Source organism: Mauremys mutica, chromosome 1 (genome assembly GCF_020497125.1).
Source record: "Mauremys mutica isolate MM-2020 ecotype Southern chromosome 1, ASM2049712v1, whole genome shotgun sequence".
Classification (NCBI taxonomy): Eukaryota; Metazoa; Chordata; order Testudines; family Geoemydidae; genus Mauremys; species Mauremys mutica.
In genome coordinates, this window is record NC_059072.1 from 97,872,688 (window position 1) to 97,899,487 (window position 26,800).

General features: G+C 43.5%; 1 protein-coding gene across 4 annotated transcripts in view; it reads left to right on the forward strand.

Annotated features, from left to right (window-relative positions):
• Nucleotides 1-26,800, forward strand: part of LARGE1 (LARGE xylosyl- and glucuronyltransferase 1) — a 365,026-nt gene that overhangs the window by 288,488 nt on the left and 49,738 nt on the right. For all 4 annotated transcript variants that reach the window (XM_044986889.1, XM_044986872.1, XM_044986881.1 and 1 more), the window contains 3 exons: nucleotides 6,969-7,081; nucleotides 8,383-8,508; nucleotides 21,977-22,132. In XM_044986889.1, the coding sequence (XP_044842824.1) occupies nucleotides 6,969-7,081; nucleotides 8,383-8,508; nucleotides 21,977-22,132 (395 nt within the window). The remainder of the gene's footprint in view (nucleotides 1-6,968; nucleotides 7,082-8,382; nucleotides 8,509-21,976; nucleotides 22,133-26,800) is intronic.

Below are 26,800 nucleotides of genomic sequence, written 5' to 3' on the forward strand. Positions count from 1 at the left end.
CCCCCTTGGAGCAAGGGAGGAAATGTGAATCTCTGCGTCACATTTCCTTCCTGTTGTTCCTCCTGGGACAGCTCAGCTACAAGCCACAGATTCTGCTGAGTCTACAAGCTTAGTCTAAACCTTCACAGTGCCAGCCTACAATTGGCACATTACCCCTTAACACACTCTGGACTGGGTGGTCTGAAGTGTGGTCTCTGGCATGCTTGTCATACATTGTAAAATCCCAATACGTTTTTTTAATCTCACTGATGCTGTATAATAATTTCTAAAGTGAGTCCCTGCCTATCTTTGTCAGGTACTATACTGCTTTAGATGATCCAGTATTTGGACAGTATGGTGATAGGCACTGTAAATAGCTAAAATAGATGGATTCTGAGATGCTGTTCACATATTTTGCTATCGCCTAAACAACTCGCAAAAGCACTTTGTACTGTCTGAAAGAAAGAGGCAGGGTCACACAGCTAAATAAAAAACTTCAAATACAGCTAAACTTTCTTTACTCAGTATTGAATATTTTTGCAACTGCCTTAAAATGACAACTTTAATGAATGGATTTAATTTGAAAGTTTCACTATATGACCTGTGTTTCCTTTGCTAAATTGCTGTTTTGCAACTTCCTATATTCACATTCCTTTGTAAATTTTAATAGAAACCCCCATGTCCCCTATGCTAGAAGGAGGCCTGGTCAAGAATTTCACATCTGAATGACTTTCTGATGGGAAAAGCAGTTTCTGCACAATCAAAATTTTCCTGCTGAAAATCTCAATTTTTGCCAGAAATCAAAATGAAATATTTTGTTTCAGGTCAGTTCAACTTAAATTAAAATATTTCATTTTGCTAAACTGACCCAAAACATTTTGTTTCACACCAGTTCATTAAAACATTAAACTGTATTACCCTGTCAGTGTACTGCCTTACGAGCCCCCATTCGCTCCTATGGGCTGAGCTCCCTGGAGGTTTGCATTTCCCGTAATGCAGTGCACTGATAAGGAAATACAGTGACTGTCTAACCATGCTCTGCTTGGTGCATGATAGGAGTCACATACCTCTGGGTGTGTCTTGGCAGATGTAACTCAGTGAGGGAGCCTGGCCCATAGAGAGGAGTGGGAGCAGCAGACTCCTGCACTACAGCTCCCATGAGGCAGTGCATTACAGTGGGAAAACGCAGAAATGTTTCAACACTTCCAAATTTAATTTTCTCAGAATTTCTGTTCTGTGAAAATTTTCAAAATTTCAATTTTTCATCCTGATTTGGGACAAAAATAAAGGTTGACACGGCCGAATTTCCTGTGGGACGGAAGTTCCAATTGTCGCTCGCCTCGAGCTAGAAGCATCTCAACAGCAACCACTTATGATGTCATAAATGTGTTACCTGTCAACTTTTCAGAAGGAAAATGAGGCTGATACCTAATATCCATTTGATGAGGGTCAGAAGAAGGGGAATCATTTCTGTTTTCCCTTCCTTGTCTCACCTGCCCAAGTTCCATCACTTCATGCAAATGTTACAGTGAGGAATGGAACTGGTGGCAGGAGAAGAGGGTGGTGAGTGCACTGACAGCTCTGCAAACCGAGGGCTGTGTCTTTAAGATTGGAAATAAGCACATGGCTCCCCAGGGATCACGAGTCTGAAGTTTGGCCCTCATGAACTTTCCAAACCCCAGCAAAATCAAAGATGAGGGGATCATTTCATTCTGTCTCAGAGCCAGTAGTTCCTGAAAATGGCAAAATACTGTATTTTTATTTTGCTGATCAAATATGAACCTAGCATAGCATCAACAGGAGATTTTCGATTAAACAATCGGGGGGGACCTCACCTTTTATCAAGCCAAATAAAAAACAATAATAAAATCCCTCTCTTCTTCAAAGTGGTGAAGCATTCAGCATTTTGAGTCTTATTTTTACATACCAAAGGGAACCTTTCTCCTAGCCCCCTGACCCTACTGCATCTACTCAGTGGCTGTAACACTTCAGATAGCCCAGGTTGAGACCCATGGAGCAGTAGGAATACATGAACTTCTAAGAAGCAAGGAATCTGTTAACATGTCAATGGTCCTTAGTAATAAGGCACAAGGAAAGAGAAACACAAAAAATATTAAAGCCCCACCGAAACAGAATGGTCCATGCACCAGAGTGCTTTTCAAAGAGCTCTTCAAGGCATTCACAGCTTTGTAATATTTGCCTTGGCTTGTTTTTTACAGTGAGGCATTCTGCGGTTAATCATAGCCTGGCTAATACTCATAAGCCAGTTGGGTTCCCCCTTTTCTCTTTGTGTTTTCTTTCTGTTAGACTTTTACTTCTGCTTCTGTTTGGGGGTGTGGGGAAAAGAAAATGATTCACTCTCATCTAAAAACGAAAAGCTCCATAACTGGGGCCAGATGTTCCTGAAAGATTCCTTTGTGGGGGAGGAGGGTCCTCACCTCTTCCTCCCCCAGCACAGCCGCTGAGGGTAAATCCCTGAGCCCTCTGCATTCTGCCAGTTGTCATCTTGAATCCAGCCTGAAATTTCAGTCAGTTTGGCTCTGGGAGCGGGCTCCTGAGGCAAATCTTTCCCTCCTATGGTCCCAGGCACTTTGTCTGCATTCTAAGTGTCAAACTGAGCTAGTTCAGACTTACAGGATGCTGGCACATTGATTTTTTGTCCTTTTAGCAATGGAAGAGCTTTATGAAAGTGCACTGGATTCTAAAGAGAAAGCACTGATCTTTTGCATTATCATTTTTAAAAGTTTCCTGTTCACATTTATTTTTGCTTTCACACTAAATAAGATCAATTCAATTATTTGAATTAACTCTCCCCTCAATGCAAATCCCTTATTCTCACTAATACTAAGGAGAATTGTATACCTTTAATGAATGTTTAAACTGCTATAAATATTCCCCTTTATTTTTATAGTGGCAGTAAATTACAAATCTGCAATGCAGAAGCCCTGAATGGTGATTGTATCAACGTGTTAAACCAAACCTTTAGGTAAATTAGAGTAGAAATCATCAGTAAGCTCAATACCATTGTATTTAAAAGCTGTGAACATGTTTCCTGTGCTGCATTGGATCATAATTCATATACATTTGCATCTGCTCTGGTTTCTACCCTCCCTTCCCTGCAGCTTTTGCCTCTCACCTGCCACTGTGATAACCCCTCAGGAACTCGTAATCTCTTTAGTTGTGACACCATAAAATACTGCCTGACAGAAGACTGAGAGAGGGTGAATAAATGGAGAATACTGCAGATGTAAAGTACTTTCCCCATCCCTCCCCAGATTGGGCTTTTAAAGAAGATTTATTAGAAAGCAAAATATAGCAGTACATATATATAGATATATAATAAAACACATTTTACAAATGTAGCAGAATTAATTGAATCCTGCAATGAGATTTTTGTTAAATAAATGGATAGTTCATTGCCTCAGGTATATTATATTGTTAAAACAAAGTTGACAGTTCTTACCATCTGGAAATAACCTACAGCAGGATGAGAGGTTATCTCACCTAATCTGCTGCTGCAGTGGGAAGAATTTGCTGCCTGTTGACCTTCAATCTCGGCCAATCCACAGTAATGCGCTCAAAAACATACACACACAAATGCAAACTCCAGATAGGATTCAAGCTCCGTTTCTAGTCCAATGCTCACATATCTGCTTGGAACAAAAAATTCAATTATGTTGGATAGAAAACAAACAGTTTGGCAAAAATGTATTGTGGCATGTTGTGGCAGTTTGTCCATTTCCAGTATAACCCCTTGCAGCAGAAAGGCAGATTGAAAATAAAAGGGATTCCTCCAGTAAAGGCTCCAGGGTGCTTAGGAGCCAGATGGACTGAAGTGGAGAACAGCATTAAACTAGGCCGCAGACTACGCAGCCGGAATATATTTTTTCTTTTGCATAATTCACTAGGCAGCAAAAGATTTCCATTCTCAAATTTCAATCAGATTCAAACATGTGGCGGCTTCTTCCTAATTTGGGATTAGTAGTTCTACTTGTTGTGACGTTACACCCCATATTCTTTAGGGAAGTATGCTTACCTTATGGATATGGCATAACTGAGATATATTTTATGCAAGATGAGTCTTGTAAGGTATCGTTGGAAAGGTTATGATTTACTGAATGTGATTATCCAATTTGTATGTATGTATCATTTCTGTATCTAAAGTTAGGAATATTAACTGTGTAACAATTGCAACTGGGTGTTTACTTGCAAAAAACCCACCAGACAACAGGCCATCAGCTTTGATGGGGCATTAGGAAGAAACAATAAGGCTTTAAAGATATTAATCTCTCTACTTCCTGAGAGGCATCCTGGGACATTGCGGTGACTCTTACTAGGTCATGTGGTCATGTCACCTGGTACTAAACACCACCTGGGACGCTACTGGTACTTTTCCACTGGAAACGAAGGCTTCCCGCCTTATGTAAATTCTATTTAAAGCTGGGGAGTAAGGCAAACAGGGCTCTTCTCCGTTGCCTCCCTGCCCAAGAAGAAAGACTGCTGAGAGTACCTGAAGAGATAAAGGAAATGAGCGGTGGGAAAGGCAGGGCTGAGTCCAGACTAAGACAGAAGTCTAGTCTCTAAAGAGAAATAACTCTAAGCTACAGGAACTCTGCAACTTGTCTAAAACAACATTTAGGGTGAGAAATTACTTCTTGAAACCAGTCTCTTTAAGATCTTAAGCTTAGTTTGTGTGTTTTGTATTATTTGTTTGGTAATCTGCTTTATTCTGTTTGCTGGCCCTTATAACCACTTCAAATCTGCCTTTTATAGTTAATAAACTTGTTTTTGTTTATTATTAAACCAAGTTTGTGCAATTTATAACTGGGGGGAGCAAGAAGTTGTCCATATCTTCCTCCACATTGAGGGAGGGGGTGAATTTATAAGCTTACGTTGTATAGTTTTCTCTACAGCACAAGACTATATTATTCTGGGCCTACTTTTCAGATAGGAGCTGCACTTGAGTGCTGGGCAATTTCCTAGCTGAGTCTTCTCTTAGAGAGCTGTTTGGAGACTGTGTGATTCTACAGCTGGTGCGTCTCTACGAAGCAATGGGGCTTCTATCACTTCTCTTGGTAGATTATTTCACAATCTAATAGGAACTCCTAAAATGTTTTTCTTAATATTCAGCCTACATTTATTTCCTTTTTCATAATTTCTTCCTATTACTTCTACTTATATCCCCTTGGGCTCCCCCAAATAAATTTTCTCCCTGTTTGGTATTTGCTTCTTCAAATATTTGAGAGTAGTTGCTATAATCCCCCTTAGTTATCATTTAAATGTGCTAATTTTTACAAGGCCTTCAGTTTAGTATCACTTGCAAATGTCATTAATATTCTGTTTACTCCTTCTTCCAGAACACCAATGAAAATCTATCACTGATCCCACTAGACACCTCCCACCACCTTGATACATTGCCATTTATCAGTACTCTTTGTTTATGGTCCTTCAGACAGTTTTCATTCCCCATGACAGCATTCTTATCTAAGTCCATGTGAATTAATTTTTTCAAGAAAGGTGTTGTGAGGCATTGTATTAAAGGTTTTACTTAAGTCCAGCTACATTGCTTCTACTGCATTTTCTGCATCCACAAGTAGTATAATTCTATCCAGAAACAAAACAACCAAAGAAGGAGACTGAATGTTGAGCCATCTGTTTTTCCCACTAAATGTTACTTTCTGATCTGAGGATCCTGTTCTCTCTCATGTTTTTCCTTGCTTAATGCTCAATGCCACAGTGATAGGCTCTCTACGAGGGCTAGATTATGACCCCCCCATTACTTACCATGGTGATTTCATAGGAGTCAGTGGGATTGCTCCTGTAAGTAACTGCTCACCATTGGAAGTAAGGGAGTCACAATCTGGCCCTAAGTGATTAAAATAAATACATGGGGCCAGATTCTACCATGCTTACACTGAATAATACTTTTCACTTTAGGGGTGAAGTCCCAGTCCCACTGAAGTGAATGGCAAAACTCCCATTGACCTTAATGAGGCCAGAATTAAATGTCTACTCGTTTAAATCAGCAGGACTTTTCACGGAGTAATCTTCTGCTCAGTGTGAGCAAGGATGGCAGAATCTGGCTGATAATAGATACACCCATTCTCAAGAACCAGCATTATCACCACCATTTCTCTGGCAGAGAGCAATCTGACAGGGTTCCCTTTGGAGCCCATAACTTCCCTGCTTAAAGCAGCTGCAGTGGGGGTCACTATCGAATGACACGAGACACATTTTTTCTCATTTGGAAACTCCCATCTAATCCCCTTTGGAATGAAGAAGCTGACTTGCGAAACTCTCTCTTTCATGTGGCCAGGTGAACCAGTTCAGTTTGTCAGCAGCGCCCTAGTGTCCAGGCCAGTCATACTGAAATCAGGCTTAGTTCTAGGGTCAATGTAATGGGCCTGCTGGAGATACAGCACCTTTCCCTGCCCCCAGCTCTTCACCTGCTCCCCTCCCTACCTGTAACACCACCCTCTGGCCCAGCTGCCCCTTTGCTGAGTCTAGATGAACCAAATTTCTTTTGGCTGTTGTCCCTCAGTTTTTCCACTGCATTTCAAGCACAGTTCTCCCCATCCATGTGGTGTTCTATAACTCCCTGTTGTGTCTTGTCCTTATTGATGTTGTGGGCTTTCTGGGGCAGACATTGTCTTATTTTATTGCGTTTGTATGGCACCCAGCACAATGAGGTAACAATCCTGAGTGGAACCTTTGGGCACCACTGTAACAGAGAAACACTTTAATAATTATTATTATAATACATTCTCCTTCAGAATTGTTATTTATTAGAGCTAGTTTATGTCTGTAACTAATGTGTCATGAAAATATTTATCCTGATTTCAATCAAAAGCATGGGTTGGCAACTGGAATAACTTCCAACTCTGGTCTTTGCAAAATGCTCTTTTTTTGACTGCACTGATGCAACACTTAGGCATGAAGGTCCTTGCTTTGCACATTACATTATGGCTTCTCTTTCCCTGTCTCTTCAGGGGTTATCCTGCTACTTCTGGATAAGTTGCGAAAGATGAAATGGGAGCAGATGTGGAGACTCACAGCTGAAAGAGAGTTAATGAGCATGCTGTCAACCTCATTGGCTGACCAGGTGGGTTGGGCGGGCAGTTTTGAAGACCTGGTACAAACATTGCTCCTTGGATTGGGGGTGGGGAGGGAGAGAGGAAGGAAGATAGGTAGGTGTCCTGCCATGTCTACTTAAACAGGCAGAACTCATTGCCATGTCCTTCTGAAGAAATTTTTGAATGTAGGAGATAGAGATTTATCCATAAGACTCCTATTTACAAACTGAATTTTTTACCTCTGATGCACAGATGCTTTTTAAAGGGAAACAGTTGGAGTCTTTTTCTTTTATATAGCCTTTACTTTAGCCTTTCATTCTTTCTTTGAAAGACTCCAGACTTTTGAAGCTTGAAAAAACTGTTTCTTTTGCTACTGCTTTTGTCATTTTCATTTTGGCAAATGGTGATTTTGATTCTGTCAGTCTCTGGATACTTCTGTTGCCTGCATCGCTGCAGAATATGAGCATCTCACAAACATTAATGTATTTTTCCTTACAGTACCCCTGTTAAGTGAGGAGGGATTACTGTCCCCATTTTACTGATGGGGAACTGAGGCCCGGAGAAACTAAGGAGCTGATCCAAAGCCCACTGAAGTCTATGAAAAGACTCCCACTGATTTCAGTAGCCTTTGAGTCAGATCATAAGAGACTTGCCCAAAATCACATGGAGAGCCTATAGCAGAGGTGGGAATTGAACCCAGATTCCTGGACGCTTACTCTAGTACCTTAAGCACAAAGACCATTTTTCCCCTCCCACTGCATGGCTTCATAAGAGCAGATCATAGTGGCACTTAAACTGTAAGCTGTTCTGTAGCCCTGTCTCGCGTGTTTTCTGTGAAACACTTAGAGCACTTACGGGCAATATAAAATAATAACTAATATTCCTACTGGTAGTTCATCATAAGGGACAGTAACTGCCAGGATCACTCTTCTTTCTTTTACTGAAAATTGATGCTGTACTTAGGAATAGCAGGCAGTTCACCATCTGCCACATAGTACTCCCCATAATGGGGAAAAAACAATTTTTGCCAGTGGTACAAAATACTTGTTTTGAAAACCCAGGTGCAGTCTGCTAGCATTCTGTGTGAAAAAGAGTCTGTTTTCCTCTAGTTCAGACCTGCAAGTCGGCCCTTGGGGTTCCAGCACCTTTAACCAACACAGAATTGTGAAGCTAGGTTTGCAGAGCTGACAGCTTAATGTAATAACTCCCTATTCACCCTCTCACTTGCTTTCTGAGCAAAGGACTGAAGAGAGTCAGTTCGGAGAGATGTGATTGATCATCTTTCTACTGAAATGATACATCTGATTGTTTTTCTGTCTTTGTCTGCCAGGATATCTTCAATGCAGTCATCAAACAGAACCCATTCCTTGTCTACCAGCTTCCATGTTTCTGGAACGTGCAGCTGTCTGACCACACCCGTTCTGAACAGTGCTACAGGGATGTTTCTGACCTAAAGGTATATTTAGCTGAAGCTGCAACCCAGTGACTTGGATCTTGCTTGTGTTTTGGGAGATAAAATGGAAGTTCCCACAGTGGCAGAGATGAAGCATAAGGGATGACCTGTGTGCATTCTTTGTGCAGTAAAAGATGAGGGAACAAATGTGCTTTTGTTTTGGTCTGCATGTTCGTAATCGTGAAAATGGAAGATGGATAACACTGCCCAGAGCTAGGCTGGGTGCAGACAAATGCTGCACCGCCTCCTTACCGACACACACTGTCTCTGCCAATGTACTTAAGCTTGACCTGCAGCACTCACTGCTGTTTCAGTACTTCACTACTCCTGAACAGGGAATGATATCACCCTTGTATTCTGAACATGCTGCAAGAGATTTTAAGCAGAATTGTTTGATACAGAGAGTCTCACAAAGAGGAGCGGAAGGATGGTGTAACCCTGAACTGAATTGTCTCCTCAGCAGGGTGGGGGGGAAGGAGCAGACAGGAGGGGAGGGAGGGAGGGAGGGTGAACTAGATGAACTCTTGACTTCCTCTCCAGGCCCACATTTCTTTGTTTCTATGGTGTATGGAGGACCAAATCCTAAGGACATTACGGAGTTCTTACTCAGCTTTTACCAGCTCTTTACTTTGGCAAACTCCTACTGACTTCACTAAGACTTCCCCTGAATAAGGACTGACTAGAAACCAAGTAAGGATAACAGGATATAGCACGATAAAAGTAACGCTACAATATAAAGAGAATACTCAGCAACACATTTTTCACTGTGATGAGTGCAGAAGAGGAAATCGATAGGTGACTTCACTACGGGGAGATTGATGCTGCTGCAATCGATGCAGCAGGGATCGATTTAGTGGGTCTAGTGAATTGTCCCGTATTTTCTGTCTCCTCTGTCATCAGTACTGGCAGGTCCTGGTGCTGGCCAAATCCCTGGTCGCCAGCCACCTGCCCACCAGTGGTGAGTGGGTGGGTCCAGTGGCCAACTATGGGGGTGGGTGTGCAAGGCTGGTGGGGGGTGAAGATGCAGCGCGCGAGTCCAGCCACTCCCCCTGCTGGTCCGTCACTGTGTGCCGGCTCTCAGCCAGCAGGGCCCTGCCCCCCATCCCATTTCCAGCCGGCACTGGCTGCACACTTTGATCTGCGGTGGCTGGTAAGTGCAGGCAAGTGCCAGGCAATGACCGATTACGTGTCATCTCTGCTGCCCACCCATCTGCCCTTTATGTGCTCCCCCTCTTGCTGTCCTCTCCCTGCTTTGCCCCTTCACCCCCCTGCAGCCCCGCTGCTCCTCCATATCTCCCCCCCCCTCCCCCAGCAGGGCGCATCCCACTCCCAGCGCTGTGCGGAGAACCAGCCTCTAGTCAGAGCGCTCAGCTCACCAACAGCCTGGCCAGCAGGCGCCTTCCTTCCCCCACTGCCTCTGGCTGGGCTGGTGCCCCGGGAAAGCCCAAGACCCTCTGGCCCAGGACACTGGCCAGGAGGAGCCAAGCCCTGCAAGTGTCAAAGCCCCGCCCAGCGCTGGCATGGGGAAGCCTCTCCACCCCTCAGCTAAGCTCTGGAGTGGTGGGGAGAAGCAATTTCCAGCCTGTTTGCAGTCAGGTTCCCTGGGGCTTGGTGCATAAAGCATCCTTAGAGCTTAATCCAGTGGTGAGCAACCTGCAGTCTGAGGGCCACATGCGACCCATCAGGGCCGCAAGGCATTTTGCTGACGTGAACCGTCCTCAGGCACAGCTCATCACAGCTCCCAGTGGCTGTGGTTCGCCATTCCTGGCCAATGGGAGCGGTGGGAAGCAGCAGCCAGCACATCCCTGCAGCACACTGGGAACAGCAAAACGCGGCCACTGGGAGCTGCGGGGGGCCGTGCCTGCAGACAGTCGACATCAGCAAAATGTCTCGCGGCCCGCAATCAGATTACCCTGATGGGCCGCAGATTGCCCACCACTGGCTTAATCCCTCCTGCCCGCGCTGTAGTCGGGGGTCAGGAGGCGGCGGGGTTATGTCGGTGGCCAGCAGCAGCCTGGAGGTGTTAGCTGCCTTTCGATATTGTGTAGGCAGGAAGGGACAAGCTGATTCCAGCCACAAGGGGGAAGAGGGATGCTGGGGGGCGGGGAAAGATGAGCTCTGCAAGGACACAGGCCAGGTCATCCCTACCTCCCCACTCCGGAAGCAGCTCCCATCCCTTCCCTCCCTCATAGACAGTGCCAAAAGGCTGCTGGTGGCCACATTCTGGCGTGAACCCTGGCAGAAATCTAGGGAGGGGGGGCACATGACCCAGCGTGCTCCCACACGTGTTGCCTCAGGAAGACGCGGTGCCAGGTACCAGGAGAGGCGGGTTCATCCCGGGGGGCCCAGCCAGGCATGGAGGGCAGAGAGCGCTGGACAAGGAGAGTTGGGTCAGTCAGTCACCCTCCCTGTGTGAGAGAGGTGTACAGGACTGTGTGTTTGTCACCTCTCCCCATGTGAACCCTAAAGCCTTAAAGATAAGAAGGTAAATAAAAAGAATCCAGCTACGCAGCATTTCTTTTTAACAGGGGCTCAGTCAACTTGATGTTAATTTGAACGTCTGTGCTGCATAGTTCTGATTCATTGCCATTGAACTTGCTTGAATATGAGTAATTTTACCAGATGTCTCGTATGCAGCATAGGTAAATATGGTCACTCTATCTAGTGAAGACCTGCTAAATTGACGGCAGAGCACTCTCCAGTCAACCCTGGTACTCCAGCTCTTTGAGAAGAGTAAGGGAAGTCGACCGGAGAGCGTCTCCTGTCGACGCAGTGCAGTGAAGACACTGGGGTAAGTCGACCTAAGCTACGTCATCCCTGCTCCGTTATTCACATAGCTGGAGTAGCGTAGCTTAGGTCGACTTACCCCCGTAGTGAAGACAATACCCAGGAGGACCCCTAAGACTGACTCCTGAAGGGTAGGAGGAGAAACAGAAGCAAGGCACCAAAAGAACAATAATAGCTACGTCGTAAATGGAGAATGTTAGTCTGCCTCTCTGGGTCAGAATAAGTTTCTAAACTGAATTATAACAAAGTTTCAGTTAGTTCTGTAGTGGTTTCCATACTACAAGACAGGTTGGATGGATTTAAACAAGTCCAGATTAACTAAGATTAGTTGTGCAGTTGTAATTCTGAAATTCTAGATTCAAATGTTGCATGCAGGACATCTGGGGCCGGAGAGTGGAAACTATTCCACAAGGTCTAGTATAGTACAGCCTACCTAGGCAGCAGTAGGCAAGCATTGTCAGTATGGACTAGTCACAGTTAGAACTGTTTGAATATTGCAAACAATTTTTCTGACTGTTTTTTTTTCAAATGTTAAAACATTCATTTTGGCTGAGTCCATCTTTGTGTTTTCTCTCAATGTTCAATCAAATGAATTTTTTGGTAGGAGAGCTCATAGAAACAGCACATTTTGGATTCATAAATGTAAGTAATCCCTGATTCAAAAAGTTACATGAATCCAAAAAGGGACCAGAAACATGGCATATGACCTACATGTCCAGTCAAAGGTAACTAACATGATTTGAATTTCCTAGAGCAGATATTTGCAACAAACTGCTCATGCAATCTACAGATCAAACATTATTTGCCAAACTTAGACAGTAAATAATTTAAAATAAAGAACAAATTTTATAAAACCATAAATTGCTTGTAGACAATTAACAAAGAACAAAAAAGGTGAAAATCATCAACTACATTATTTGCTGTGAATTATTCACCCAGTGCTATTCAGAATTATATGGAGGAAAACTGATTTTTTGATGGGGTTACATCACAAATCTAGGTGGAGTGATCTAGAGGGTTGCTGAAAAATTAATGCAGGCCATAAGCATTCTACTGTTCATGTATAGGCAGGATCCAATCAGCAGGGATTCACAGTGTCACTGCACTCTGTCCTGTTATAAAGTGCTGGCGGACATTCCGGTTCCTTTACACTTCTGGTAAGAACAATGTATAAGAGTGATTGCCAGGCTCAGAACAAAAAAAGAGATCTTGGAGCAGAAGCAAAAATGCTTTTAAAGGACAAATTCTGTCAAAATGCCCCTCTTGTGGAAAAATGTTATATCTTCCATATACAATTGAATAATGTAATGTTAATTCACAGAAATATCTGAGACACCCATTGTGGATTACCAAATTTATGCTGACTAATGTCATTTAGTCTCAATTATGTATTATTGTATTTCATAGCATGCTACTAAAATTACTGTAATATTTTGTAAAAAGTAATGAAGCCTTAGATACAGAAGAACCTAATTCAGGCAACCTGGGGTTAGCTCCTGACTCAGCAAGGTACTTTAATACTTGCCTAATTTTAACTCCATGAGTAGTCTAGTCCCTCCAGCTTCAGTTGTACTTACAAGCATAGGTGTTGTGTGACTGCTATATTTGGGGAGGAGGGCAAAGCACTCACACGCGCACGCATACGCGTGTGAATGCTGAAGCCAGTTCCCTTGGCTCACTGGCTCTCTCCCCCCACCTTGAGGGGTACCTGGGCTGCCGGTGCAGGGGGGAGGGGATGGCTGGCTTAACGGAGGAGCCCCAGCTGCTGCTGGCAGACACTCCAGCACAGGCTGCTGCAGCGATGTCACTGCTCTGGTGCTGCTGGGACTGCCTCCCTGCAAGGGCGGCAGCTGCTGCTGCTGCCGAGGGGATTCCACATGCCAGGCTCTTGTTTCCCCCATCCAATCCCTTTCTCTTCCACCTACCCTCCTTCCCCTAGCACCACCTTGCCCCCTTGCCCGGCCCCACCACGGGCACTCACCATTGTACAGGAAACAGGGAGGCACTAGGACCAAGGAGGCAGCGTCCAGCTGTCAAGGCAGCGACCCAAGTGCAGGAGAACAGTTGCTTTGTCCCACCACCTCCTCTGCTCCCCTTGAACTGAAACATGCCAGGGAGGATGCGGGGAAGGAGGTGAGCGTGGGAAGGTCAGAGCCCCGCTCCCAGGCAGGCCAAGCAAAGCAAGCCCTGCAGGGCAGCTTAGCATTTGCAGAAATGCCCGGGGCGGAGAGGGCGGAGTGGCGTGTGACCCCATGTGACACCCCCTCACACACCTTGCCTCTGTTTTTTTAAGGGGGGGGCAATACCCTCCCTGCACCTGCCCCCAAACTACGCCCATGCTTACATGCCTAAAATCAGGCATAAGCTTAAGTATCTTACTAAATCAGGGGCATAAATCTTTGATGAGTTATCGGGTCAGTGCTTCAGCTGGTGTAGATAGGCATAGCTCCATTGACTTCAGTGAAACTGTGCCAATGTGCACAAGCTGAGGAACTGGTCAATAAAGTGAGACCACAGGACTGGGATTTTTATTTTATTTTTCTGAGCATTTTTTAATTTGTTGATTAGCATTATGGCATTTAGCGAGATTCTAGTTTCCAACAAAATGCAAGCTGTGTCAGTATGTGGTCTTTACGTGAATTGTGCAGCAGACATATTTAACACAAGTTTGAAAACATATTTTTTAAATCTGTAAATTAGTCAGCTTCCATGACATTTGATATAAATGGTACAACACAATATATTTGGCACATCCTGTATTTCATGGTGAATAAGACTGGAGTAAAGAATAAGGTAGTAGAGGCCTCCAGGGGAGAGAGAAAGATGAATTGTAAAGTTGGTGGTGGAGGATTAAGAAGGATGTCGTGGTAAAAAAGGAAATACTGGAAGAGATTTAAATTCCAGACTAAAGCTGGTCTAGGCCTTAGTATTAGTCAAGTCAAATGAAACTGCATTTTTTTCCTGTCAAGCTGAAAATACACCAGTTTAATTCCATCTGGTCTCAAAGTCCATAGGATCTGAGGATTTGTCATCATTACATACAACATTATGTCAAATAAACTTAGGGAGGCTTCATAGTTAGCTGCTATTGAAGTATGTATATACTTCTCTGCTGCTCTGTTCACAACCCTGAATAATGGAAGCACAATGTGGTCAGCATGCTTTATGACGGTATAGGAAGCTCTTGCATATATCCTGTCAACGCTGCATAGGATTCTAATCATTATTTTTCTCTGTGCATTTTCCCCTTAAGTTGCATTTATATCTTCTTTAGCAATTTTCATTGTTTTAAATTGGAGAGGCCCAGATTTTTGGTGGCTGTTGCAATTAGTATCAGAGGGGTAGCCATATTAGTCTGTATCCACAAAAACAATGAGGAATCCGGTGGCACCTTAAAGACTAACAGATTTATTTGGGGATAAGCTTTTGTGGATAAAAAAAACTACTTCTTCAGATGCATGGAGATATGCACGGAGACTCCATGCATCTGAAGAAGTGGGTTTTTTTACCCACAAAAGCTTATGCCCAAATAAATCTGTTAGTCTTTAAGGTGCCACCGGACTCCTTGTTGTTTTTGTCAAAATTAGCTATCCCAATTTAGACCAGCTGAGGATCCGTCTCAGAATGTTCAGAGTGAGCCGTTCTTATAGAAGTCGTAAGAGGGGCACAGTACATCAGGCAAGAGGTGCTGAAGCACTGATACTCACACTGTATAGATAATAGCTTACAGTTATATATGCTGGAGGTACATATATGCTCAGTGCTCCTGATCCCTGAAATCAGTGGGGCTCAGCCTGCATGCAGAGTTGGATGGGAACCTATGTTTGCTTTTCCCTTTTGGCAAAAGGTGTGTTCTTGTCTGTGAAGACATTTCTGTTACTGGGGTCTGACAAAGATAGGGTTGCCACATTTCTAATTACTGATAACTGGACCCCCAAGGCCCTGCCCCTGCCAGCCTTTTCCTCCAAGGCTCTGCCTCTTCCTCTGAGGCCACCCCCCCCCCCAAGGCCCTGCCCCTGTCCTCTTCCCCCATCCCTGTGTCACTCACTGGATCTTCTCCACTTCCCTCCCACCCCAGCTGGACTCTCTCTGCTCCAGGGCTGGGATGGAAGCTGCAGCAGTCTGACAAGGAGCCTGTCTGTAGGTAGGAAGCAGCCCCGGCTGAGCAGGAGCTGGTGCGGGTTAATGACCGGCGCCTCCCGCCACCCCATGGTAACTAGACCTTTGGTGTCCAGTCAGCACATCTGACCAGACACTGCTAGGTCCCCTTTTTGACCAGAAAGTTTGGTCCAAAACTGGGTATCTGGCAACCATAGGCAAAGACCAATTGGCAACAGAGATCCTATGAAAGAAAGTAAACAATTGTAATGTCTCCAACAGTGAATTGTGACCTTAATGAATGAGTGAAGCATGAGAAGAAGGCTAATTGTCAATTATTCAACTTCTGTTTACACACAAGGATTCTGGTAATTCAGTCATGGTAAAAAGACTCGGGGAATTTGCTAAATTATTATTTGCAGTGTTGTTGCAGTCATGTTGGTCCTAGGATATGAGAGAGGCAAGGTAGATATGAAAATTTATTTTATTGGACTGACTTGTGTTGGTGGGAGGTCCATAGTTTTCAAACTCCACAGAGTTCTTCAGGTCTGGGGAAAGAAATCAGATTGTCTGAGCTAAATACAAGTTGTGACAGATAGTTAAGCATAAGGAGTCATATGCAGCAGGTCAGTTGAGATGGAGTGGGCAATAAGGGTTAGTCTGTTATGCAAAAGGAGTTTGAAGTGGACCATTAACTGTCAGCAGGCAGGTGTATGTTACAGATTGTTTTAATGATCCATGAAAGCAGTGTCCCTGTTAAGTCCATGGATACAATCAAATCCTTCCCCACACAACTCCAAGAGAAACTCTACAATCTCATTTCCCATCAATCCATCCCAGGGACCTTCTACATGCACCCCAAGATACACAAACAAGGGAACCCATGCAGATCCATCATATCTGGCCTCATCATCCTTACTGAAGGAATATCAGAACTCATAGAAACCATCCTGTGAAGGAGCAGCGAGCAAGACTGCAGCCTGTGGGTTCAGCTAGTTCCACCCCATTATACCTGCAGCCAGTGCCAGGTCTGGCGTGGGGAGAAAAGAAGGGAGCCTGGCTCAGTCAGGGGCTGACTGGTGAAGAGGGAGGAGCTCTCTGTATGCCTGCCTGAAGGCACAGACCTGCAACCTACCTGCCAACGCAGCCATTGGAGGCAAGTAAGTCTTCCCCGGCCAAGGGGAACCTACAGAGAATCCCCAAATGTGGGGCAGCTGGACTAGCGGGGCTAACCCACAAACTAAAAGGACTTGCATAGGGAGCAGGCCAGGAAAACAAGCCCTGAACTCCCCTCACGGCTGGGAGAAAGATCCATCTTCTCTGTTTAGGGGTTGAGCAACACAGGACCCCGGGCCAGGACCTGAGGGAGAAGGAGCGGTCAGGTCCTCCTACAGCCCCCCCGAACTAACGATCTAGCCACTAGACTGCCCGGCCACTGAGGGCCCTATTGCACATCCTTACATGATTCGCCACACAAAGTGCCAGCTTCCTCCTAAAAGCAGCAAAGAGTCCTGTGGCACCTTAGACACTAGAAATTTCCTCTGCGAACTCCACAACCTTAACAACCTCCCCCAGAATCCCATCCTTGCCACCATGGAGTCACCTCCCTATACACCGACATTCCTCACCATGACAGCATTGGTTCCTGCCTCAAATACCTACAAGAGAATGGACAACACTCAGCACCAAAACACAGCACCAAACTCATCCATTTCATCCTCAACCACAACAACTTCAAAGTTAGCAACAAACACTTTGCCAAAAATGTGGGAACAACCATGGGTACTAAGTTGGCTCCCCATACACCAGCCTCTTCATGAGCCATCTCAAGGAAGAATTTCTGAAAAATGCACCACAAAATCAACAATATACCTGAGATACATCAATTATATTTTCATCCTCTGGACAGAAGACCTAAACTGTCTCAGAGATTTCCACCACAATTTTGACAATTCCTGCCCATCCATCAAACTCTCTGTAGAACACTCCAACCTCAGCATCAACTTCCTAGACACTACAACTGAATTCAACATTAGAACGCTACAAATGACTGTATTGAAGAAACTCATTGATGACCACTCTTGCCTCCACAGATCCAGCACCAACCCCAGACACACCAAGAAATCTGTTATCTACCACCAGGCACTCAGATACCACAGAATTTGCTCTGAAGAGAAAGTTTGCAATACACACACCTAAGTGTGCTTAAATCTGTCTTAACTAAACAAGGACACTCCACCAGAGAAGTAGATCACGTCATGGAAAGGGCCACTCAAATACCACAGGAGAACCTGCTTCGATAAAGAAAAAAAACACACCCTTACTTATCACCTACCACCTCACATTAATGTGTTAGTGTGCTTTAGAAATCACATCCCGGTAGAACACATTATTCCACCATTTAGACGAGCCTTAAGAAGATACCCAGAGAGACAGTGTTCTGCTGGAGGGTATGGCTGTGTGCTCTGAACATCAGGTTTGAAATATTGAGTCTCCCTGGAGCAAATGATGCAGCTTGGAGCAACTTGAAACCTGGGAAAGGTTGCTCAGAACTTTGTCTTTAACTGAGTTCCATGCAGTTAACTGTGTGAATTTTCAGGCCAGACCTTAAAAACTGCAGCTCTGATGTCTGTGTGGATGTTAGAGCCAGGGTTGGAAGAGTAGGAGTTTGTGCTTGCATCATTATGCTACATATCCTTCCTCCACTGCTGTATAGCATTTTCTGCTGTCTTCCATCTCAAAGTTAAATGCATTTTCATGATGTGCCAAGTGTATAACAGGCCAAGTGCTTTGGGACAAAAAATGTGGTATAAAGGTAAACTATCATTACAATGTACTCTGCTTCACTTGGGCACAATATATTTGGATGTATTCCAGGGAACTGATTGAGCCTAATTTCAGTGAGTGGTAAAGGCTGCTGATTAAGTGGGTTGGTATTAGTAGAAATTTAGATAGTGCCAAGTTGCTTAATGGTGATTAATCAGGTGTTAAATAGGTGTGGAATTCTAAGATCTGATCTTTTAGTAAGTAAATTGCTAAATAAAGATTAAGAGGTATATTTTCCTTAGTTCTGAGGAGGCCTTGGTCAAGGATACCCGTGTTTATGTGGTGTCTAACCAAGCAGTTCCAGGCAGTGGAATTTACATGCTCTAGCTGCAGGGTTTTTTTTCCACACCACCAGAGCTTCAAAGTCCTGGAAATTGAAGCTCTCTCTTTTCAGTTTCTTTTAAAATGCTAGGAAATTAAAAGAAAGAAAGAAAGAAAGAAAGAAAGAAAACGAACACAATATTAAAGTGTGGTTCAGTCCTGGAAAAGGGGCATGGCAAAAATGACATTTTTGGGTTCTACATTCATTGTCTCTTTCTAATTTCCAGTTCAGATTTGCTCAACTTGCACGTAAAGATTTATTTTTAATTTCTAACTGCCCTATCCACCAAATCATCCTTAAACTCTTAACAGTCAAACTGAGTTGTAATCATCCCCAGTAACAAAGATTCTCATAGCCCCATTATGGTTTCAGCTATATCTTCCTATTATTGTCTTCATATTATGCCCTCAGTGATGCGTGTTCCAACCCATGTAAGGTTGCACTGGTATCTTTGGCCTGTAGAATCTCTGCTGTTGGTGATGGTGCACAAAATGGAAATAATCCAGCTTCAGTCTGAGCCCGTGGTGAATTTGTGGGCTTGGCTCTTCGCAAAAACATATTGTCTTCTGTGTATATTAAGAATTGATGCTGGTGGTTAAGATGCTCAGTGCCTTGTGAAGCTTGCTATCCTTTTGTATTTTCAGGTATTACAGGGAGTTTCATTAATTACGCTCCTTTTTAAATTAACCCCTCCCCTTTAGTAGATCTGTTTTGTGCTTTTTCTAGTGTCCTTGACACATTGTTTCTTTCCATCCTCTGACCAGTTGAAATATGCTTGTCCTTCTTGATAAAAATTCAAGTTTTCTGGACAGTAATCAATTCCATTCATCTTTCTTCAGCTCACTCCAGGCAGCCTTGACATCTGTACACATACAGAATCTTGACACACATTTCAAATCTGATCAGATCATGACCACCAGGTCCTTGACACTTACCAGCTTTTGGAGACACAATAACTTTTCAATTGCAGCAGCAAGGAGACTCAGAGCTGGCATCTGCAGTTGTCTAGATTTGACATCATCACCCACGTAGTAGAATAGAAGCATCATGACACTAGTATTCTACTGCAATGTAACATAGTGTGTGATGATGGGAAAGCCCTGTGGGGAAGGGAGCCAGTCCTATACACAGAAATTTTGTTTATTCTCATTAACTGTTTGCATGGTTCAAATCCCTAAGATGAGGATTTGAGGTGCTCAGGCACGAGACACAATACCCCAGGGGAATGCAGGAAGGATATCATCCTGAGTGTGGGAGTAGCACAGAAAAGATTTCATTGGTAGGCATTTTTCTTGCACTTTTCCAGTCTCTCTGTTCTTTGATCTCATCCTAAAGCAGTCCAGATTATCAACAGATGAACAATTCACATTCCATGCCTGTTTGACAAAACTGCTAGAACCCTTTAAAACTGTTTAGCAGCCCCTTAGATTTCCTTCAGTCCCTTGTTTGTGTTGTTATATTTGTCAGCTTCCCCTGAGGTAGGATTCAGAGTTGGTTTTTGCAGTGCCCTCTGCTGCAGTTAAACACAATGGGGTGAAACCAGTAAAGCCCTTTTTAAAGCAGGGAGTCTTCAAGATCCTCTTTTGTTGGAGTAAATCTTGTATGGCTTTCAATCTGTTTTAGATCCCAGCAATGCTGCTTAAAGCTCCCATTTGTTTCTATATCATGTTTACTTCTCATTGCATACCATAGAGGATGTTATTTCAGAGTTAAACTAGACACTGAGAATACAGAAAAAGACAAAACCACACCAACAAAAAGCAACACTGCCTAAGAATAATTTTTAGAGCAATATCTTTGCTCCAAGTGGTCTCCCCGGATCATACAGTATGTAGATACTTCATTATTTTTATTTGAAATGTTTCTTTAATTGGAAAAAAATGATTTGCTTATTTCTGAAGGTGATCTTATTTTTCACAATTTGAATTTACATCACAGCATATTTGGTCCTCTGAAACTTTGATTGGTTCCTTATCAATGGCCAGGGAAGGAATAAAGGTTTCCATATCAGAAAAGAGGGTTGTTAGAACAAAGTTTACAGTATAGGGATGCAGCAGTAGGTTAGCAGTTGGCACCCACTGAAGTCTGTTGCAGCTGACTGTGAGGGACACTACGCCTTCATGTCATTACTTTAATGGGTACACAGGACCTCCAGAAATCCCCATCTGGAAGTACTCCCAAAAGGGAGAGGAGGGTTAATCCCTTTGGAAGTCACAGAAAAAAATTGAATACGAAGCTTTCATGTTTATGGCTAAAATATAATCTCCATAAAACGAAATCATTCCTGCCAGCCACTCCTGGCTCCTCTCTTGCTGTTTTCTTTGGGCTTTATTCTCAATTATGCCACCAGAGCGGTGAGAATCAGACCCTTTATGTCTGGGGCACTGTTAAACCTAGGCCAGTAATGGAGTCATCCCCCTCTAGTAATGGCTAAATACCTGCTGGCACTTGGAGTTAAACAGTGTTGCCATGCAACACAACAAAGTTCAGCCAAGTTCACATGACGCTAAGGACCATAGGTCCCATTTTGGACAGGACAGTCCCTTTTTTAAGCCCTGTCCCGGCCATCCCAACTTTTTTTTTTTTTTTTTTTTTGCAAAAGTGGGCATTTGTCCCGTTTTCTTTTGCCGATTTGATCAGTTGGCAAGAGCAATGGGACAAATGCCCACTTTTGTCAAAAAAGTGGGGTATGGTGTGGAGAAACGTGTGGGCAGGCGAGCAGAGATGCCAGCCCACACAGGTGGGGAGGGGGCAAGGAGGCAGCATTCCAGTATGCAGGTGTCCGGCAGGGTTCCAGTGACTGGCAACAGCCTCACGTGGGGGTGGGGGGTGTGCAGGTAAGCAGCTGGGGGTGTCCCATTTTCCCTTTGGGAAATATAGTTACCCAACATGAATCATTGTCAGCTAATGCATCTTTTTGGATCAGATTCAGTCTGTTTGGAGCGACAGAGTGGTGGGTAAAGAGAAACAGAAATTAATTTGAGGATCTTTCTCTTTAATTCCTAATAAGTGAAGAGGCTGTCTGACACTAGACAGTGAATAATTTTCATCGGCTGAGACAGTCACTGGGAAATCCCAGGCCAAATTTTGTAGGCTCAGCTTTTTCTCCATCACACTTCTCCCCTCACCAACATCTATAACATAACTGGTCCATGACTCCAGCTCTGCCAACATGCATGTGGTGTTGCATCACAAAGTGTAATGATACACTCACATCTATATGCAATACATTGTATGGAAGATATAGAAAAGCATAGAATCTATCCCGTGCATGCCATTACTTATGGAATATTCCACAAAACCTTCCCAATGAAAGGGCAGAAAGAGGGAAGGATATTTTTGCGAAGAAGGAAGGATATTAAAGATGTATAAAGGTGATGGCTAGAGCAAGGCTGCATTCTGACAACAGGATTGTTTCCTTTTTGTTTTCCGTACCAGGTGATTCACTGGAACTCGCCAAAGAAGCTGCGAGTGAAAAACAAGCATGTGGAGTTTTTCCGCAACCTCTACCTGACATTCCTAGAGTACGATGGGAACCTGCTGAGGCGGGAGCTCTTTGGCTGCCCCAGTGAGGCAGACGTCAACAGTGAAAATGTAAGTGGGAAGCCTGAGGGTTTCTTTCAACACAGAGACAATGCAGATGATTGGAAGGCTGGTTTTTGGTTAAGAGACTGTGCTAGGACTCAGAAAATGTGGGTGCAGTTCCCATAACATTATGTCTGACTTGGGGTGAATCGTTCATTCTCGCTCTGCTCTAGTTCCTGTCAGTAAAATGGGGATAATAATCCTCCCTTTCCCCAACTCTTCGGCTGCCTTTTCTATTTAGGGTGGGATTGTCTAAGAGATTTAGAAGCACAAGTTAAAAATCAACAGGACTGGTGTTCCTAACTCCATTAGGCACTTTTGACAATCCCACCCTTATGGCTAAGATCTCTGGGGGCAGGAACTGTCTCTTATAATGTGTTTGTACAGTGCCTAGCACAGTGGGGCCCTGGTGTAAGGTGGAGCCACTAGGTGTTTCCATAATGCAAATAATAAAGAAGAAATGAAAGCATCCAGAATGCTGGGTTTGAAAGTCAAAAATCTGCCTTTTACATGTATACTGCATAGTATACAATGAGTTAATCCATGAATGTGCAATTATGCTGTGAGACTACAGGAGGGTTCTGTCACAGTTCAGGGCAACTGCCCCTGTATTCCCCTTTTGTGGTCCAGCAATGACAATATTCTAGGCTTTCAAACTGTTACCTCTCTTGGGTGGAGACCCATGTCTCTCTCCCTCCTGACCAGGGCTTTTTCGGGCTGCACAGCTCCCTGCCTATACTGTGAGTTCCCCAGCAAGTTAGACTGCCTAAATAGACCTGCTTTGCTTTCCCCTCCGTGGTAATAAACAGCATAATTGCCCAAAGATGTAAGTTATCACACAGCCCTTTCTAAGCAAGCACATTTATTCTTAAGATAAGAGCATAACAGAGAAAACATATTGAAAACAATACAAGAAGCTACGTGCATGCTGATAAGCTTACCAGAGATCACTCCAACTCCAACCAAGAATCTAGTAGGGGTCAGTCCCTCAAACTCCACCAGGGTTTTTTTCTGTGCTTACAAGTTTATAACCACCTTGGCTCAGCACTCTCATGAATCTGTGAGTCACTCCTTTATACCACCTGGGCCTCTGCTCTTGTCCTCATGTAACAGGTGATCAGCAGACAAAGGTCCTCCCTCCTCAGGGCGAAGCTTCAAAAGGCTGAGTTCTTACATAACTGGAGGGGTAACATTTGCATACACCTCCCCCTAGAGATTTCTTAAGAAAGCCACTTAATTATAAGAGTTCATTCTTTTCTGGCACATTTTTTCAAATAGATTGTGAGGCTCATAATATTTCCCAAGGTCTTCATTAGTCATGTCTCACCCCTAGAGACATTACACACACAATCCAACAAATACATAACCACTTGCATTTTTAATACAATGAACTCCTAAGATACTTAAACTTAATTCAATAAGGCTTGTCCAGGATATTGCAGGAAAATACCATATTTGTCAGTATCTTTCTTTAATAACTATGTGCCCTCCTCCTTCCCTGCAAACTACAGTAGCAGTGTTCTGAACAGCAGCAAAATATTTACAAGACAAATCTGCCAGATTAAGTGATTCCTCTGAATACTGCAAGGACATTTATATACAGGGAATGTGGATGTGGGTGTGGTAACAATTTTTTTTAAAAGTTGAAGGAAGCCTTTACATATAGATAGATACATGAACTTTCTGTGCAGTGCAGCCACAAAAGAGTTCTAGCCAAATATCAATTTCAGCTACAAAATTTGAAAAGATAGAAGCAAAAAGTAGTAGCCCTTTATGATGCATTTTTAAGAAAAGGACAATGGATCTTGTAAAATACCTGAGATACTCTATATGAAAGTCAGTAAAGCAAAACCAGTGCCGCTTACACATTACTAACCAAGAGACAAGAAGCAGGCATTAGTATTTTCAACACCTGAGAGTGTTCCCATTGCCTCTGTGGGTAAGTCAGCCATAGGACATGCCACCAATAGTTTCTCAACTACAGCACTTCTAGATGAGCATATGCTGTACAGCCAAAGGCCTGGCTGTTACCCAGAATTATCATCTCATCTGCATTTGGGGAGGATAGGGAATCAAAGAAAGTGGTGAGAAATGGATAAATAGTGGTGGAGAGACTGGAACAGAGAAGAGAAGAAACAGCGAAGGCAAAAATAGATGTGGAGGGGAAAGGTCAAATCAGAAGAGGAAAAACCTCTTCAAGAGAGAGACTTTTAGAGAATAAAATGAACTGAAAAAATGTTAAAAGGTCACTGAAAGGCTGAAGAACAGAGGCATCAAAATATTGAAGGGAAAACGAAGGATATAAAAAGGGAGAGAAGGTTAAAAAACAAAACAAGGGGCACATAGTAAGATATATATTTTATATAGACAGTTTGTCAGATGCAACGTCTTGGATCTCTCTGATTTAATGGTATCTGATTTTATAAAGGTCATATGGCATGGCAAAGCAAGCATATATGTCACGTGCATTTTGATGCTGCTCCTAGGACTCACACAGCACATGTTGTTCAATATGGCATTATCCCAGCATGAGTCACACCCCCTTGTCATGTTTTATTGCTTAAATAAGGCTAGGGGATGGAATTATGCTGAGATGATGATACTCCTAGTGGATTAGAAGGCTTTATGTGCAGCCATGTGCTTGTCATTGTATCTCCCTGTCCTCTGTAATACCTTGGTAAACTGATTTATTCCAGAGATTGTGTTGGTAGAGTGCAGAGAAAAATGTATATTTTGGGTTCTGAAACTGGCAGTTCAGAAAGCTTAAAATTGCACATTTCACTGAGCTTGTAGTTGGTATATAGATAGTGGTAGGTAACTGAGTAAGCAGGTACATCTGCCATGACACTAAACTGTTTTAAAACTAGAGAGAGCTAGATGATCACTAATCCCCTGAACCCTACCTGTGATCATTTACAAGAGCCGTGGCTTGTTGTGTCTGTCACTCACAATCTGGCTTTATCAGATGCCACCCTTAAGGCCTCAGTCCAATATGCTGGTTATTACAGTACTGTAATTTAATACTTGTAATGGTGATGTATTTAGTGTCTTGCTTGGAATGTAAATATCTGTAAAATATATAATTAAGTTCACTAGTTTATACACTATTCCCAGTTACACTAAGGCCCATTTACAGCCCTCTGGCAGTGTGAAGATGATTATAAAGATGGCCTTTAAAAGGATGTAATTACATTTATTCCCCCTGTAAGGCCCCTTTACACTGCCTTAGTTTAAATGATAATCTGCTCCTATATCTCTATCGATGTGCAGGTAAATTAACTCATATTTTTTTCCTCTTTTTGAAAGTGTTTATTAAAAGACCCAGGGGGCCACACACGGAACGGATGTGCCCCAGGGACCCTGTATTTAGTAGTCTTTTCTAATCAATAATGGCATTTCAGCTGCACCAAACAGCAGGGATGTTATGAGTCTGGAGTTTCAAGCTGTACAAGCTCCACTGTGGGTTAGAAACTGTGAACATGAAGGGGAGATGGGCAATGGCACATACCATGCAGATTCATCATTATGGCTGGGAGCTGGAACCTAGAATACCAGGCCCCAAAGCCAGAAGTATAACTACTGGTAAGGATACCAGAGGATGGGAACCACTGGCATAGGCCATAGTGATCAGTGTATTGCACTGAGAAAAAATGATGGGCATCTGTGCATTCTACTATGTATGAGCCTCCTTTCCATTTATAGCTGCTGTGCTGTCAATCTGCTGCCAGTTGCAAACAGAGCAGATACATTTTTTTATTGGAATCACACAACACATGCGGTGACAGCTTTAACTTCTTCTCAGTGCAGCATAGAGTGTGTCTACAGTGCTTATAGCTTTTGAGCATCATGTACAGGTGAGCCCACATCCTAAAGTCGGAAGAAATTCCTGTGTGTTGGTTATGGTCTTCCATCTCTAAAACCAGTCTGCCTAACATGGCAACCGTAGCAAAGGAAACCCTGTGAAGTTACCGTCACCCAGTTCATTGGCAAATGTCAGTTGTCATCTTGGTACACAACGAGAGAGAAAGGTTTAACATTTTTGAATTAAGTTAAAGTTGGATCCTCCTGGCTAGCAGGAAGAGGCTGTTTTAGCTGTGACAAGTGCACAGATGGTGGTGATTTTCAAAGAGAGAAAAGGAAAAAGCTGGCTTGTTGGACTTTGGAGCTGAGGTGGTGGAAATGTTCATTGGTGGCGGCTGCTGCTCCATTGCCATGATTACAAGTTCCTGGATGAAAATGCTTGAATTAGAATATTCAGTCATTGCCTTGCTCCACCGTTCTTCTTCTTATTCTTTCTACACACAGAAATGAAGAGAGTTCCTTGAATCAAAGGATCTTTCATTTCCCTTAGTACAACTGACAGCACAGCAAATGACGTTTGAGGGTCTGGCCCAGTTCCCACAGTGGGGATGAAGGGGGCACAATGCTGGAATAGAAGGGATGGCTGCTGGTCAGAAATGAGGCAAATTATCAGAGCTCCTTGCCAGGTCTATAGAGGAACAGCTGGAGGTCATTGGAAGGAGCTGACCATACTATGCTTGCAGTGGAACCAGTGCCATCAGTCCCTTTTGTTTTCATGGGCACTAAAAGAAAAATCAGAGTGAAAATGCTCTCCTGTACTGATTTGTGACATATCACTACCCTTCCCTTCAGGCAACCTGTGGATGGGAAGTTAAG